This window comes from Palaemon carinicauda, chromosome 2 (assembly GCF_036898095.1).
Source record: "Palaemon carinicauda isolate YSFRI2023 chromosome 2, ASM3689809v2, whole genome shotgun sequence".
NCBI lineage: Eukaryota > Metazoa > Arthropoda > Malacostraca > Decapoda > Palaemonidae > Palaemon > Palaemon carinicauda.
Genome location: NC_090726.1, coordinates 49,961,176 through 49,980,083, shown reverse-complemented (window position 1 = coordinate 49,980,083; position 18,908 = coordinate 49,961,176). Strand labels below are relative to the sequence as shown.

General features: G+C 35.8%; 1 protein-coding gene across 1 annotated transcript; it reads right to left on the bottom strand.

Annotated features, from left to right (window-relative positions):
* Nucleotides 1–462: 462 nt before the first annotated feature.
* Nucleotides 463–18,100, bottom strand: LOC137624885 (calsyntenin-1-like). Its single transcript, XM_068355829.1, has 13 exons — nt 17,968–18,100; nt 17,407–17,575; nt 16,904–17,095; nt 16,221–16,444; nt 15,072–15,239; nt 14,522–14,629; nt 13,642–13,714; nt 13,032–13,205; nt 12,437–12,569; nt 11,707–12,193; nt 11,068–11,338; nt 4,748–4,920; nt 463–4,225 (listed from the first exon to the last, which is right to left on the bottom strand). The coding sequence occupies exons 2-13, from the start codon at nt 17,471–17,473 to the stop codon at nt 4,061–4,063; spliced, it is 2,235 nt and encodes a 744-aa protein (XP_068211930.1). The 5' UTR covers nt 17,474–17,575; nt 17,968–18,100; the 3' UTR covers nt 463–4,060.
* Between the last annotated feature and the right edge of the window lie 808 nt (nt 18,101–18,908).

Below are 18,908 nucleotides of genomic sequence, written 5' to 3'. Positions count from 1 at the left end.
TTTTTAGATTTTTAGAAGCCTCCTGGCTAGTACAGTGGTAACGTGTTTGCCTCGCATTCGCGTGGCAAGAGATCGATCCCCGCCCAGGGCCGTGAGTTTAAGCTGTTTGCTGGGGAGGCTACTGCTGTGGTAGGGCACCACAGTGGGGGGTTGGGCTTGCCCGGCTGACGTTCTGGTGAGCATCTATTCTGATGGAACTGGAACTGAAACCAGACACCTTTAACCTTTACTGTAGACTGCTACATCTAATGTGGCATGTCCCATATCACGGAAATTTTTCAAACAGAATATTCCTGTGTTCAAGTACAATGTAACTGACCTTGCTATTAAATTGACTACTGGATAAGTAACGAATTCACCACAATATCAAAGTTCAATACTGTATAACGGAATATAAAAAAAATCAAAACACTGAATTACACATATTTAACCTGAATATATAAGGTAAAATAAAACAACATACAGTGGGTGTAGGTGTTTATTGATGACGGATTACAGAAGCCAGGGGTTTTGTGCAGACTGCCTACACCCAGCGGCCAGCGCCATCCCAACCCTGTGTACATAATGTTGACCACCAGCGGCACCTAAACCTATCAATAATCATCTTGAATGAAAATCATAATGTCTAAATTGATAATCTTCCATATTGCTTTATCAAACTGAATCTATAAATTTTCAAAAGTACAGCACCAATGAAAAGGTACCCTGTACTGTACTTGAAGAAAAATGAACTGACAACAGTTTTTCCAGAAAAGGTTTTGAGTAAACTAAAATAAAAATGACAAGGCTCACTTTATGGGACGATATGTTAAGAGAGAAAAGGGAACTGGTTCTTTTACTCTTTTATTTGCACTTATTAACTGAAACCAACCGCAATTTCTTTTGGACAAAGTGCAAATCCTGTATGGTAGATTAGTGTCACTGGTGCTGAGCTTTCCTTTTACAAATGACTGCATTACAAAATTCCCAGCAAAAAGGTATCAAAATAAAACTATCATGATTTATATTTACGAGGTTCTAACAAAACTTTTTATGCTGAAAAAAAAAAGCATCACTGGACATTTTAAAATTAATAAAAGCAACAAGGCAATAAAGCACAGAGAGCTGTTAATAAAATTGTGATTTTTTTTTTCTTGTCAGGCAATGGCTGCATGCTGCTCTAGAATTCTACCTGAAGCAATTAGTAAGAATTTTGGTTTTCAGAGGGAGGGATGCGTGCCGCTTTTTAAAACAAAAACCTGGTCCTTTAAATCTATGGCTGAGAACAACAAAAAAGCTGTCATCATCTACAACGGAATGTTACAGGTCAATTACTGACTTCTTTCAGATTATCCATACTTACATCTTTTTTTTTACATCAACACTCTGAACACTAATTTCATAAAGGAAATAACAAGTTGAACAGCCAATGCAACATGTGCAAATGAAATTAAAAATGTTAAAAAAAGAAAAAATAATAATTCTGAAGTGATGAAGATATTTAAACTTTTGTGTTTTTTATAAAAAAATTTGTAAACTGCAAAATAACACATGCTGTACTGGATGTTTCAAACTGTTATGGGCGATGAATGACAAGAGACTCCTAGCCTTTCTGCAAGAAGCATTTCTAGGTTCTAAGTAGGAAATCCTGCACGCAGAACCTAAGGGGATACTCCGTCAGTCACCTGTTGTTTCTCCACATTTACATGTAGGATAATCTTTTGATTGTTATTACCTAACAGCTTGGAGATATCCTGGCAAATATATGCTGCCATATGAACGTCAGGATTACAGTACAATTGAGAAGCGACGTAGGAAAGGTATACGATGGGTATCATTGTACATAAGTGAATTTACAAAATATAGAAGGCCTTCCCAAAGTGCTTCAGCTAACATACCTTTACAATGGTTTCTCAAATTAATCTGAATGATCGAACAACTGACGTCAAATATTCTAGCCATTACGTGTTTTGACAAAAAATGATGCGATAAGTGTGAAGGTATATTCTACCTTTCCTAAGAGTAGGCCAACTATTTCATTCTTCCGATATATATATATGTATATGTATATATATACCAACCACAAAAGAACCTAATTATTGCTCCCCTCACACTGTCAGACAAGAAGCTATTTTAAAATTTACAGCTAAAACACTGATTTATACAATCATATAATCAAAATATGAATCAGGAAAACTTGTCTTCCACTGTGAGAACGAGCCAATGTTAGAAGTCAAATCAACTGAAGTTAAATTGGAAAGGATTCCTTTTCCTAAATGATTTATAAAAGATCTAACACAGACTGTCCTCTCATATTGACCTAAATGCAAAATTGGAGACCAGAAAATTGCAGTACAACATTACATACCTGAGTCTCCTTAAAAATGAAAGACTATCAAAAAAAACCTAAGAGTTATGACTTCTGATATGTTGAAGTTACTGTGATAGCTCTGAGTGGAAAGATTCAGCAGAACAATCCTAAGTGGTGAGATGTGCAGGAAGCTAAAATGTCAATCAGAGAAGAGAGTCTGTGCTTGTGTGTTTAACACAGCGACAGGTCTCCCAGATTGGCCGAGGTACCCTGAGGTCTACAGACACGTGTACCATCAATGCCGCAGTAGCAATAAAATCACTAGCTCTTCCTTTCATAAGTACTAAGGCCTTCACAGAATAAATAGGATCTTTCACACAAAAATATACATACAGTATTAGACAAAATATTACTACAGTCAATTATAATAATAATAATACCGTACATCTTGGGATCCTAGACTGTCATATTTTGTGACAATATGTAACTACAGGCTCTCTATGGACAAATTCTGAAGGCTCTCTTCCCTTCATTTCCTCTTACAGAACAATATAGGAGAACTATCCCTGTGTCGGATGCCAGTTGAGGTTTTTGTGGCTTGACAGTCAATATATCACACTTACAACACTTTGTTCATTTACCTGTCACCCACATTCCGGCACCTTAGATTAATCTGTTTTTCTTAGCAAAATTATTGTAATTTTCACATAGCTTGTGACTAAACATTTTATTCTGGACTACAGTGGACTACTAAATACATACATTATATTTTCTATATTCATAGTTCTACAAAGTAATGATACCAAATAACAGGCAGGTCAAGATATGTTAAAACGTGTCTAAACATTCCGTGCAGTGCTACCTGGCGTTTAGAAAAAGCAGCCTGAAGCTACCTCCAAACCCTTCAAACATTGGACTAATGTGGATAACAATTCTCTATTGCCTCTCTTCTAATATCCCTTCTTTATTATCCAACTTGAGGAAATTCTATTCGTCCAAACAATGAAACGAGACTAAGTCTCATTTACAGTACTTATTAGTACATCAGTCTCCAGAGTACCATTTTAGGAATCAGTCAGAAACACCTAAATATAAAACCTTGGTTTTTAGTGTGAAACAATTTACCTGAATTATCACTTTTGCCCTAATAGTAATACAGAGTACAGTATATATCTATTTATATTTATATTGTATATGTATATGACTTTTCAAATTCAAGCAATGGCATTTTTTATCTCATAAAACAGTTCAAAAAGGTGTTTGAATAATCCAACTCCAATGACAGAAGGTAGACATCTGAGTGACTGTGCCACTTGTATGATATGACATGTAATCAAATATTTTTTTTTTTATTATTTTTACAGAACTGGGGATAATATAGTACCTTAGTGATATATTAACTCCACATTCTCTGAGACACTAAGATGGACCCTGTACAAAACTGGCGACTAAACGGCGAACATCTCGAAAGAATTTACCGTCTGTCTGTGATGCTGCTGCTGCTTCAGGATGAAGACTGGTTTCATAAAAAGCAAAATGTTTAGACTCTCCCCCAAGAAAGTTTAGGTTAGTTGAGAAGAAACCAACTTGTTAGGAGTGATCATCAGTTTGCTAAGCTATTATTACATCTTGTGAGTCTATAGAAAAGTACAGTTGTTATTAAACCTAATTTGTGTAAACATGGAGAGTCTAGTCATTTAATCCCTATAAGAAACAGTCCACTGTGTCCCGGAGGAGGATCTTCTTAACTTATAAGGTAATGTAATAAACTTAAATTTTGAGATTTGAATCATCCCACTCCAACTCTTTTGGTTTTCCTTCCTCTTCATCCGAAGAGTCCAGATCATCGCTGTAATTATTCCCATCATCAGAGGAGTCGTCGTCGTCGTCATCATCTTCCCTGAGACGTTGAGTCTCGGCAAGTTCGAGTTGTTGCTGTTGAACAAATTTTTAAAGATAAGATCCTGCGAATCATATTCACTCTTACTGCATCAGCAGTGGCAGCAGTTATGAGTACGGTGTGATGTTTCTTGATGAAAGAGAAGAGCATTTCTAAAACAAATCAAAAGGAATCCAATAGTATCTTATCCAAAGATGCTTATTACTGATTTAGTTATGTTACAAGTGCTCGAATATCCAAGTGCTCGAATATCACGGTGCCAGAGAAAAGACAAAATGACTAATGCATTGTCATTGCTGTGCAGTTGTTTTCAGAGTGTGTGCCTAACATAGTATTATTATAAGAACCACCAAAATAGCTAGAAACAATACAACTTCTGTGAGGGCCCAACAGCCCAAATTTAATCATTGGAATAATGGTTTTATCCAATAAGATCAATCATCAGAGACCATGAGTGATAACACTACCAGTTTCTATCTATTTCAATTGTAGAAATATTGTGATAAACAATTTAAAGTTTATACGTCATCAAAAGCAAAGTAACTGAATTGCCTCACCTCCATTGGGTTGACTGTAATGTTCAAGGATGAATCATCCCATGCCATTTCAGCATCAGCGACATCTTCATGAGTATGGCGAGTGTGAGCAGCACGGACACGGATTACTCCCAGGACAACCATGAAGACGAGGAAGCCAACGCATACAACAATGATGATTGTGACTGCATGACCTAGAGATTGATAGAAAATCAATATACATGTATGTGTTAATAAATGTATTACAATTATCACTTAGACAATATGAGTGAGAAATATCTATAAAGAGAAAAAGATGAACTTAATAAATGAAATGTATCCATAGTACAGTATATTATTGTACTATATTGATTTTCAATAATCGATAAATTCCATAAACCGCACACATTTACGCTCCTGCAATGAACAAATATACAAGATATGGCCTTGATATGAGCAAACTTTTATAGTATGATACATCAAAACAGAAGGAATCCCTGTAATGAAAACCCATCTAGTTTGATGTAAGTTACTGTACTTTTACTTGTACATAAACTGATGTACTGTACACAAAAACTCTCGCATGAAGTTTTATATGAAAAAAATTTCTAATACCCCAATTAATTCACTATTTTTATATCTATATTGAGAGATGGTATAGCCTTATAAAAAATCTCACAACAAGCTTAATCTTATCCCTTTTACCCCCAAAGGACGTACTGGTACGTTTCACAAAAGCCATCCCTTTACCCCCATGGACGTACCGGTGCGTCCTTGCAAAAAAATACTATAAAATTTATTTTTTTCATATATTTGATAATTTTTTGAAAAAATTCAGGCATTTTCCAAGAGAATAAGACCAACCTGACCTCTCTATGACAAAAATTAAGGCTGTCAGAGTAATTTAGAAAAAATATACCGCAAAATGTGCTGGGAAAAAAATAACCCCTTGGGGTTAAGGGTTGGAAATTTCCAAATAGCCTGGGGGTTAAAGGGTTAACTGGGTCTCCTTCACAGCCAAAATTATTTCCTAAGCTCCGTTCAACTTCTTTCCCATCTGTATGCGCTTTTTCTTTGTAATTCACTCGCAAAATGTCTACAACATTATAATTGTAACATTCTCCACTCCAAATACAACAATAAACATTCCGATAATAAAGGTATTTTCTTTCTTTGATAGTGTAATTCATATCAAGAAACAATGGCTAGTCATCTTCCTCCCTATTTCTTTTCCATACAATGCTATTTTCCCCATTGGAGCCCTGGGGCTTGTAGTACCCTGCTTTTCCAACTAGGGTTGTAGCTTGGCTAGTAATACTAATCATATAATTAATACATACATATATATACCAAGGCACTTCCCCCAATTTTGGGGGGTAGCCGATATCAAACAAATGAAACAAAAAAGGGGACATCTCTCTACGTTCCTCCCAGCCTGACAAGGGACTCAACCGAGTTTGGCTGATACTGCTAGGGTGGCACAGCCCACCCTCCCACATTATCCACCACAGATGAAGCTTCATAATACTGAATTCCCTACTGCTGCTATCTCCGTGGTCATTCAAGGCACCGGAGGAAGCAGCAGGGCCTACCGGAACTGCATCACAACCACTCGCCATTCATTCCTATTTCTAGCACGCTCTCTTGCTTCTCTCACATCTATCCTCCTATCACCCAGAGCTTCTTTCACTCCATCCATCCACCCAAACCTTGGCCTTCCTCTTGTACTTCTCCCATCTACTCTTGCTTTCATCATCTTCTTTAATAACCCTTATAATTTTCGGCCAAATTTAACATTTAAAGTAATACTGACCCCAGACATCTCTTTATAACCTAAAAATAGATAGAAAACTTTAGTTTCACTTTTTGATGAGTTACCTTAATCTTGCTAAGTATATCAAGTAAAAGCAAATGTAAAGCAAATTATTTCCTATTTTTTTTCTCTATACTAATGAAGCTGTATTTAGCTATGATTGTAAATAACTCATGAACACAATATATAATAATGCAAAAATCTTTATACCATAATGGATATTTCCTTCAAACTATAGTGGAGTATTTTGGGCCACTAGACTCTAAGAGGACTGCAAAATTGTAATATATATGGTAATGTGGAAGGAACTAGCTTTCTTAATGCAAAATAGTTCCTACGCAGCCGCTAGGCGACTTCTTTTTCATGAAGACAAGAGTCCTACTGGTACGCTTATAAATCTTGCACCTGTGCTAATGCATTCTAATTTTTTCTGATGCTTCTATAGTGTACATTCTAATAACGACTATGTGCATTTTAGAGTGCTGACCCGAAGCTGAGCATGGTATACTGTGTTTATTGGTGCATGAGTAAAGAATCAGCTGAGATTCTTGTGCAAATTAATAACGATAAAGGAGAATCCAAGGCTCTAAACTTATTAAAATCCATTCTTGTACAGTATATTATTTATTTGTTATAATTTTTGCATTCTCGTTGAATTCATAATCACCAAGATATTAGACATTTATATTTCATGGTACTTCAAATTACTCTTGGATTCAATCCTTATCTATACAGTGAGACTCCTAAAGAGATGCTTGTGGTGTTCGATTCCGAGCAAAATCTCACCCGCGGCAAGAACAGCAGCCTGTGTCCTACTGCCCCCATACATGTCTGTTGGCCATAATTGAGGCAGTTTATCAGTGCCTATTAATATTGTCTATACCATACAACTATTAAAATTACGGTCTCTTATGATAGAAACAAAATCACAATATCATATGCTGAAAATAATCTCAAGTTTGGATTCAACCTGAAATCATTCAAAGTTTAATTCCATATCTATTATATCTATAAAAAAAAATGGTGCACTAAAACGTTAAGGAGAGTGAGTTTTGGCAAAAGAAAAATAATGAGGGCTGCAGAACAACAGGCAGTACATTAGTTAAGAGTTACCTATTACGCAAAATTTTACTGACATAAACCAATAATGAAACTCCTAATGCACAGAAAAACAGACACAAATACATTTCCATTCTAAAAATGTTCCTTAAATAATACTCTTGTCACACCAGCACCTCAAAAACTGTCTTGGTTCGACTGCACTTTTAAAAGCTTCCTAACAAGGGATACAGTAGTCGGAAGCTGCAATTCCCAATACAGTACAGAAGGTCCCAAACTTACAAACATCCGCACTTACAAACACAAATCCAACTGAAAATCACATAGATAAGATAAAGAAATACAGTAATCAAACAATGCTTTATCATTTAATACAGTAAGCAAAACGACGTTTGTAATAACCGGATATCTATTTCATATGAAACCAAACTATTTGCTGACTTTTGTAGCTGGTGGTCATAGGCATGAGATTCAGGTTAGGACTGCCCTAGGACACAGTTTAACAATAATCGACTTACAAACAGCTTCTGAGAATCAATAAACTTGTAAGTCGGGGACCTTCCGTATGTAGAAAGAAGTCTAACATGTCAACTTTGCCTTTTTAACTTCACCATACTCCTCTTCTACAGAGACCTTTAAAGTTACTTTCTTCTGGCTTCAAAAAGTTTGATACTGATTTAAATAGAGAGAAAGTTTAATTAAAATTATTCAATGTCCCTAAATAAACTGAAGACGTGCATTATTAAATGACTAATTCTTGATTTCCAAAATGAATGGCTTGAATTCTAAAGCTTCACGTCAGTTAAGCAACTACAACCAATATAGAAACGTCAAATGCAATGCCTTCTTTAAACATTGCTCTCTTTACTGGAATAAGCTCAAATATAAAGATTCTGGCTTAATACTATGGAACCTACAGAAGGCATAACTTACCTGAGTAATGAAGGGGGTATTTTAAAAGGATAGTAATTGTACAAAATATATTCAAACTAAATATTCTGTACAAAGAACTTTCTGATCAATTATTAGTGTAATATGTGACTAAACTCTTTTATCACAGTCCATCAGTTTCTCTTTGTCTTTCTTTCAGTCAGTAGCTCCTTCAGACACACTCCAAAACAAGAAGAGGGCCCACACCTAGTCTATTATCAAAATAAGTAGAAAAGTAACCCTATTGATGATGGCTTTACTCTCTATATGTCCCACATAGTATAATCATCTTGTAATCCTTGCTTCTGTATTTTGCTTGTTTATCATGAGTTTCTATTCAATTATATTTTCACATATTTCAACTGTACAGTATTTCACTTAATCTCGCTGTTAAGAACCTTTAGTTTTTCAATATTTTCTCTACAGCTTTATTTGCTCCATATATACTCTTTGATGAATGTTTCTCTCCAGCTTGAAGTACTATAGGTGCCTTCTTAAAACACATTTTCAATCTTTCAAGAATTGTTGATAACCTTTACTTCATGGTTTTAATTGTTTCCTTTTGCAAGTTGCTCTACTCAGTGAGGTGTGGTACAGCGTTGTACTTTGGTATATTCTATAATCATACGTCCTACATTCTGTGTTATGCTTGCCAGTCTCTTCCTATACTATACTTCGAGCTTCATATTATATTGATGAGAACTGGATTCACCCTCGATATTTTGTTCAAACGTCGGCATTGTAGTCATAATTTGTAATTAAACTCTATTTTTCAGAACCTCTTTATTTTGGACTTATTAAAGCACCAATTTCTGGTGACCTTGCCTCTGATTACAAAAGCAGAATCAATTGGTTGTGAGATAGGAGGATTTATTCCTAAACATTTACCACCACAAATAAAGCAAAGATTTTAATGGGAGTACTAACATGAGCTGTAGAATATTCCATACAAATCGATTGTATAGTACCCATGAGATCATGCAAGAACATATTAGTGGGGTAATTATCCTTCCTGGTCGCCTACACAACCCTACTCGTGTACAGATGATGCTAGATATTATAACTAGGTGACACTATTAATCACAGGGGCTTCAAAATATGTTCAAACTCCTGTCTTGTGTTGCTGGAGGCTACAGGTGTCACAGTATTCACTTACCTAATGCCTAATGGACGAGAGTTCTTGAGATAAGCCATCTTTTTAGAGGTACCTTTGACTTTCTTTGAGCGTGCTAGTTATGCTTTCTATTCGTGGAATATCTGCACTCATACAGGAAACTCCTTTTTCTAATAATTATGCATACTATCTAGATTCAATGTTTTTTCAAATTGTTTTTACAGCCTGACTTGTATAACATTAGCTTCATCTGCATCAATTAATGTTCCTCTTCTCGCAGTTTGCACTGAGCATGTACACCTAAAGGACTGTCATGATATGGTAATTCAAATGACTTTCTCTTATTACAGTTGTAAAAATCAGGATCTTGAGGTGAATGTGGTGTGTTACTCTCTTTTCACGACTGACGGCCACTCTTTTTGGAAATATGAATAGCAAAATACTGCCTATCTGTTGTATTTCAGTAGGATTGGCAATACGTCTGGCCTTGCAGATTGTCTCTAATATGGTAAATACACTTGCCTTAAAGCTGTGGGTATGCTACACTACGAGTGTTTCATCTAAACCAGTGGGGAAGTTCCACACACACTTCATTTCGCATCTAGATCCGTGTGTATGCTACATAACTTTGGCCTCTTGTCAATCCACATACACTTTTAAAGTGCAGCAAGTCTTCTTTCAGTCAAATACAAGCTTTCTACACATGTGGCCAACAATCTAATGTGCTTCCTCTGGTCACACACACATTATCCATTTTAGAGAGGCACCTGGTAAGGTAGTTACCTTCAATTGACTCAAATGTGAGACCCTTATTTTTGATAGGAGAAAAATTAGACATTATGTATACATTATTTGAATTCATGTTTTATATACCATGTGGTCAATTGGCTAATCATTAACTCTGCTAAGATGCGTCTTAAGAAAACTATAGCAATCCTCAAATTTCATGGACTTGATAACTCCCCAGTATGGCCACCCTTTTCGACGGTCCATGTCGGTCAAACAACACCACTCCTGATGACACAGATAGTGACATAACCACCAATGAGGCATTGTTCTACCTACTCTCTATGAGGATTTTCATCTTGTAGTGTGTCAGCAGGAGCTGCTGATAACAGAAATAGTAAATGTAATCTCATGGGTTTATATTAAAAAATATAATTCAGACCATTATACTTCTGCCTCATAACAGAAGTGTTTTGCAATTTCCAATTACTACTCTTATGGTTGTACTATATTCAGCTTGATAAAAAGGGGCAAAATGATGTGACTACCGTACATAAAAAATAATCAGTCTTCTACAGAAAATCTTTACCATGTTCTCTAACAAATATCTACAGAATATAAACTTTGCTGTAACTAATACTACTACTATTGTTCCACTAAACGCTGCAGCTTAGGGCAAGAGCACAAGTCATGTAAAATCAAGACATACTGATCCATTACCTGCACTGTTGACTGCCACTCCTTCCATCACATTAGAGGTGAAATAAACATCATTAACTGTGTGGGCAGGTTTGAGCTCTACGTGGTGGCCAGAAAGTTTAGCATGGGCTGGAATTGGAGGGGGATTGTGATGGGAAACTTGTGCTTCTGCGGGCTCATTCAATGTAGACTGATGCTGATGTTCGTCGCTGTGCACAGCAGCTGCGCCAAGTGGGCCACCAATAACACCAATTCCCTTATCAACACTGAGCTGGGGATGGATAACCGTCACCTGTAAAGACGGTTTATAATTTCATAAAATACTTGGGAAAAAAAAACGGAATTCATTCTTTTTAGTGTTTGATTGTTTGTACACGTAAATTTGAAGTTACAACAGTTTTTCTTTTCGTTTTACTTTGATAGTAATTTGAGTAAAATACTAAATTAGAAATTACTGTAGACTGAAATGTTATGCCAAAGTTGCAACCTAGTATTTCCTTTCGTTTTACTTTTATATGAATTTGAGTAAAGTACTAAATTATAAACTACTGTAGCCTGAAATATTGTGTGATGTGTACAGTTAATAAATTTAGGTATGTATCTTCAAAAAGTAACGTGTGCCACATAGTGAAGATGACATACAACAAAGAAACAACTTACAGTCTGAACATATTCATTGCTAGTGAATCTTCCTCCAAGTTCGCTGCACGACAGCTTGAATGCTCTGTTCAAGTAATATGCAGGTTTTCGGTTGGCATAGTGAATCTGACGAAGAATAGACTGATAGTGGTGAGTAGTGTGAGCTCCAGAGATGGTAGCCCCTTGCCTGGTGACAGATGCTGCCAAGCCCAATTCAGCAATGAGATTGTCAGGAAGGACTAATGTTTCGTGATCAGGGTTAAGAGGTGGGTACACTGATACCACACATTCATCCAACTGGCCACCGGGAGTGGGTGCTGTGGCTTCTTCTGCTGCTGCTGAAAGGTACACTCCAATATCAGGGAATACTCGAAGGCCCTGTCTGAAGCTTTCGTATTCTTCAGCGAAGTTTGTGGTGCCGTTTAGCTCGATGCTGGGCTGGTGTGGCTGCATCACGACAACAAAACTTTGAGCTGTGGCAACTTTTAGAGCCTTTCCAGAGTCACACCTGTGGCAAAAAAGGGTAATTATCAGTGTTGATCAAATTTATCAACAACTTCATAATAATGTCAATAGTTATCTTACTAAATGTCAATAGTTATCTTGCAATATGCCAATAGTTATCTTACTGGTCTCTAAAATAAATGTTACAGCCCTGTGAAATACTGTATTATCATTACTTGTAATCCAAATAAAACTTTTATACAAAAATATACAGAAATTCTTTGAAGAACAATTATGATGTTCTTACAAGATGTTAGTGATCACAGAAACTGGGCGGCGTCCAGGGGTTGGGAAGTCTCGGCCATTCACGTAAGCAACTCGACGAATCAGAGTTTCCAAATTTGTGACGTTGTTCCCTTCAATTGTAATCTGAGTCATCTCTGAAACAGCAAGGCAAAACATATGATTTAAAGATGTTACCAAAATCATAAAAATGACAAAATTTTTGAAAACGAGTAATTTTCAGACATTAAGGAAACTGCAAGTACTGTAATGACCAATGAAAACCCATTAAATAAGCATTTATGATAAGTAGAACTATTTTTGGAATTTATTTCATTATTCATATTTTCCTGACAATGCCCACCTTTAAATGATATATATTTAATTGGTGGGGTATCATTTTTAACCTTATACATTCAATATTCACTCTTTCATTATAAAATGCAGTGGGGAAAGCTTTTGTCATTAGAAATATTGAAAGAATTATGTCCCAGGCAACATCAAAAAACAGAAAACTACCATAATTAATAAACAGTTAAATGTTTTGTTTAACTTCACTTAACTTTACAAAGTTATTTTATTTCCCTTAACAATGTTTCACCACAATGCTCTAAACTCACCATTGTTTGTAAGCAGCTCCATGCTAGGCTGCAAGAGTTCCATGGCTGGAGTATCCAGGGCCTCCTGGCAACGAGTAAGGCAAGAGAGGACGCGGGGAGACTCCAGACCACCAACTAATACGGACAAGCCAGCCAGGTATCCAGTGAGGCCATGCTTCATAGCACTTTCTGAGCCTGTCAAAATAACGATGGTCAAATCAAGCTGCCATTCTTTAAAACTTTTTTTTTTTCTACATTTCGTATCAAAAGACGATTCAGTTATTAAGATTTAAATGCCAACAATCAGCTTCAATGAGTTTTCTCTGTATTTCGTATATGATGGTTTAGTTATTAAAATTCAAATACCAACACCCAGCATCAGTGAGTTTTTTCTCTGTATTTCATATGATAAGATGATTTAGATATTAAAATTCCAACGCCAACAATCAGTCCTGCAGGAATTTTCAAGCTAAAATACTGTATTAAAGATCATTAAAAATAATGTATGCAGTAAAAAAGGAGGAATTTCTTTTACTGTCATATTGTTAAAAAATATAGACCAATACTGTACATCAATCTATGATGTACTGTATAAGGTATTCCAAGCTCACATAAAAAAAATGTTCTTTACCTTGCCAACATGCTCCAACTGTCATAGAAGTGTTGATTCCACGGGTTGGGTGCAGAGGCCAGTCATCAATGACCTGAGGTTGTAGAAATAATAATAATAATAATATTTTGGAAGTAACCTTTAATCAAGTTTCATTAAAGATAATCCCTGCCTCAGTGGCAATAATTTTGCAGTTTAGCTTTTCTATTGCTTGTGCTTTTCTTCTTTCGTCGATACTGCGTTTTACTACTAACCGTGTTAGTCACCGGTAGGGGATAGCAAAAATGTATAGATAAAAATCTATTAAATTATACATTTTCTCTATACATTTTGCTCTCTCGTACCAATGACTAACATGGCACAGTTACAGGCAGAACACAGGACTGACGAAAGAAGAAAAATACGAGGAAGAGAAAAACTACAACTACAAATTTAACGGCACTGAGGTAGCGATTATCTTCAATGATAATAATAATACTAATATTGATGATAATACTAATATTAACAATAACAGTAATCATACTAACTAAATTGATTCAAGAAACTGATCAACTTAAATTAAAAAACCCATTGTTGAGTATCTATAGAAAATATTAGGTATTGAATGGTATTTAATATTTTTATATTTTAACCAAGTATGAATGTTATGTACCTTAAATTGAAAACTGAAAAATATTGTGAGATTGAAGAGTACACCTTATCAACATAACTTATTTTCACCAAGCATAAATGTATCTTGAACTGAAAACTCAAAAAATATTTTGAGACTGAAGAGTATACAGTACCTTATCACCATAACTTTTCACCAAATATGAATGTTATATATCTTAAATTGAAAATTCATAAATATTTTGAGAGGAGTAATTTCAACACACGAAATTAAATTCATAAATTAACATACCTCTGGAGATTCGCCATTCTCGGGTCTGAAGATGTGCCCGTCGACGTATAGGGTTACCTCTGGCATTTTGACATGAACGGAATAGTGGTGCCATTCATTATCGCAAACCTTCAAGAGAAAAATCAAATTAAAAAATGATCAAATATTCAAATTACTATTTATTATTATTCAGTCTCATATCTATTTTCATCTTTCATTGCAGAACAAATCTTGAATTTTCAAGCAAGCGATATGGGAATTTAAAGATGTGACTTTTCATATAATGTTGAATATAATATGTTTTGCTTGAGGGTACATTCAGGCACACTATTATATTAGTTTCCTTATTTCATTTCCTCACTGGGTTATTTTCCTTGATTGGACCCCTTTGGCTTATGGCATCCTGCTTTTCCAACTAGGGTTGTAGCTTAGCAAGTTATAATAATAATAATAAACATAACTTGCTGTCTTAAGAAGAAGGAAGAGGTTTAGTAAAGTTGTACAGAACAGCATTTTGTGTTATTCACAGTAAAGATAAAGTCTGGCATAACGAACAGCGTATGTACATTACCTGGGGAAGTTTCCATCTCCATTCCGCTGGCTGGAAGGTGTTCAGGTTGGCTTCGGTGTAATCACGTCTCAGGAGGAGAATGAGGCGGCAGTTGCGAACAAACAGAGCCATGTGATGGCGGTTCATCTTGTGGTCATCTGCATTGCAAAGAATGTGTTCCTTGGTGTGCTGAAAGAATGGAAAAACATTAGAAATTACATACATTATTAAAACAGTACTTCCATTTTCATATGCAGTACTGCATTAACCCATGAGGTCCTTATTCTATACGCTATTATAGATGAAGAACAAGGCCAAACATTAAACTATAAGGCAGTGCCTTTACATCATAAGCACAATGTTGACGCCAGTTAATTCAGTCAATAAATCACCAGTAAAAATGTTTATTCCTTATCAAAAGGTTTATTCATTATTAAAACGTTTAATCCTTATCAAAACGTTTATTCATTATCAAAACGTTTATTCATTATCAAAAAGTTTATTCATTATCGAAACGTTTATTCCTTTTCAAATGAAAAAAGAATTAGGGAAGACAGTTTATGGATTTACACAACAGGCACTAAGGTATCAATAATTCTAAAAAAATAATAACATTGAAATACAATGAAGGTGAACTCTAAGTAAAATATTGAAAGATTAAATCATTAATAATTCAAAACCAGTTGTAAACAACATTGAAATCTGGAATCTTTATCACCTGGATAAACTTTCGTGTAGTATATAAATTCATACTTTTCTAAAAATTAAAAATATATGGTAATTAACAGAATAGCCATATAAAGTAAACGTCAGAAGATTTATATGATTCTCTTTAAATTACATTAGGTACAGACCATACTATCCATATGATTCCTTTGAGTTAACATACCTATTAAAATTATATATCAATTTACAAGCTATAAGGAGTATGAAGAATGAAATAAACTTCACATAAGAGACGAAATATTGGTGATCTCAGAAGTTCAAAATATATACTGTACAAAATTAAAAATGGAGTAATTGCTTAAAAGTGTCCATAAATTATACATTTCACAAACAGTGACACTTTTGAGTAATCCCTGCATTTTTAATATACAGTAGTACATATATTGGATTTCTGAGATTACGCCATAAATGAGATCGCATATCAAAACGGCACCGAAATATTACCTTATCAGCATTAGGATGAGACTTGTGTTTCATCCATGTGGAGATGGTGAACATGGAGGTGAGATTATGACTTAGGATGGATTCTGGGATGACAGCACCAGAGGAATCTCCTTCAAATTCGTAGATGAGGTCCCCCTCGTGGCCTTCGTCAGAGTGCAATCCTGCTGTCCAGTCCTTCCCAGCACCAGGGGCAGGAAGCAGTTCAATACTGGAGGAACTGGCTCCTAAAAGATGAAAATATGAATATTTAAATCTTCAATAAAGCGAATTACTTAGCGTTTATAACCATTTTCTCTTGTAGTTTATCTATTTATTTCCTTATTTCATTTTCTCACTGGGCTATTTTTCCCTGTTGGAGCCCTTGGTATTATAACATCCTACTTTTTCAACTAGAGGTTTAGGTTACCTACTAAATAATGATAATAGTAACAATAATAATAATACTATTAAGGACCTAAATGACTTTTAAAGACAATAAGATCACTTATTTTTTATCAAAACAAATTATTACTATTTTTTATCAAAATAAATAATTAAACTCTGCATTCCAAGTACACTCATTGGGCTGGTTAATATCCTCCTCTTAATATTAACAATAATAATGACTTACAAGTGAGGTAAATGGAAAATTATTTTTCAAAGAAGCTAAATTGAAAAATTGGTTTAATTTTCCTACTACTTACCGCACATTTTTCTCTGAGCGGCAACAGAGTACGTGTCGCGATCACATCCCTTTCCAATATGGTTTGTGGTCAGACCAATGCGAGCCTGGACGCGTTCTACACGGCAGGGAACGTTGCATAGCTCCAAAGAGGCAGAGGGAAACAGTTCTTGTCGACCAGAGCCAGGAGAGTATTCAATCTGTTCGCTGATTCCTGTTTATAAGTTTGAGGAGGTTAAAAAAGATTGGGATTTCCTTATGCATTGATGTGTTTTCCTGAATATACAATTAAAATGACCTGCAGAGGTACCATACTAATAAAATCTTCAAGTTGCAAACTTATCTATCTATGGTACTGCAGTGAGAATACATTCACTGCGTTAATAATCCAATAAAAGAATACAAAATGGGGTTTATTTTGACAGATTACAAACTAGCAAACATAGAACTGTCTGTATTTTCAAAATTGAAATACATTGAAGCAAAATAAAAGCATTAATTAATAAAGAAAACAACAAGACTAACCTTTCCATCCAAGATGACAAACACGATTGACTTTTATGGTGACCATGACTGGCTGAGATCGTTTCATCCCGCAGTCATAAGCGACCACGGAGAGTATGTGGTTGTGGGATTTCTCATAGTCAAGAGGCTCGGTGTTGCGGACAACTCCTTCGCTGTCGATGCTGAATGGCTGTAATAAAAAAGAAAATGGTTAGCTTCCGAAATTCAAACTCGCAGCGAATGTTTTTAAGCTGAACAGGCTCACATAAGTCTCTCTTTATGGATTGTATATGACATTTTTAGTAATGTTCTTACTGATCTCAAGATCTCATTGTCAACAGTCAAACTTTGCACACAGATATTCTCTCTCTCTCTCTCTCTCTCTCTCTCTCTCTCTCTCTCTCTCTCTCTCTCTCTCTCTCTCTCTCTCTCTCTCAATTAAATTTCTTTAAACACATTTGTTTTGTATCCCTTAGTTTTACTAAATAGATATTTGACTCTCTCTCTCTCTCTCTCTCTCTCTCTCTCTCTCTCTCTCTCTCTCTCTCTCTCTCTCTCTCTCTCTCGCTTATTATCACATACCTGGTCCCTTGTGATGAGCTCATATCGGCAGATGTCCCCGTACTTGGGTGAGCAGTCCTGGTCGTCAGCCTGCAGGGTGAGGATCTCCTCGTAAAGACGTCCCTCGTCGACACCCACGACGTAGGATGGCTCCACGAACACTGGGGCGTACTCATTTACATCACTGACTTTCACGTGTACTGTGACGCTGCAGGGGGAACACGGAAGTATTAAGGAATGTATTAAAAATAGGGTCAAGTAAGGCTTGGCCAGGGGACATCAGTGTAATAAAAATTGATATACAGTATGTATTTATATATATATATATATATATATATATATATATATGTGTGTGTGTGTGTGTATGTAACCACATACACCTAACACATAAGAATATGCACATAAACACATTAACTTATATACAGAGGTTAGAAAAGTAATAAAAATCAGATCTTGAAAGGGAAATCTTAACCACTTTTTTAAAGATCAAACGATAATTACTATTGGCTTTTGTAAGAATAAAAAAAAAAATTACAAAAGAAAAAATGGATGAAAAAAAAAACGAAATGTCAACGTACTTGCGAGATTCGATGCCGGAGCAAGAAACGGCAGTGATGTCAAACTTGTAGTTCTTTCGCTTTTCGCAGTTGAGGGGCCTTTTCGTCAGCAGCTCGGCTTCCCCAGTGTCGGGGTCTCTCAGTTGGATCTGTTTGGGAGATCATGAACTGTTAGCACGAGGGGCAAGGTTATAACCTGGGGACAACGGAACTTGGGAGAGAATACCAAAGACTCTGGTTTAGAGGTTTAAAGGACGCTCATGAATGACAGAGGCAAGGGACAGTGATATTGGCCTATCAAGCAGGAAAATGCCCGAGAGACTGACCACATATACATATGACCAGCGTCCAAGCCCCCTCTCCACCCAAGCTAGGACCAACGGCTTCTGATGACTCAGTAGATAT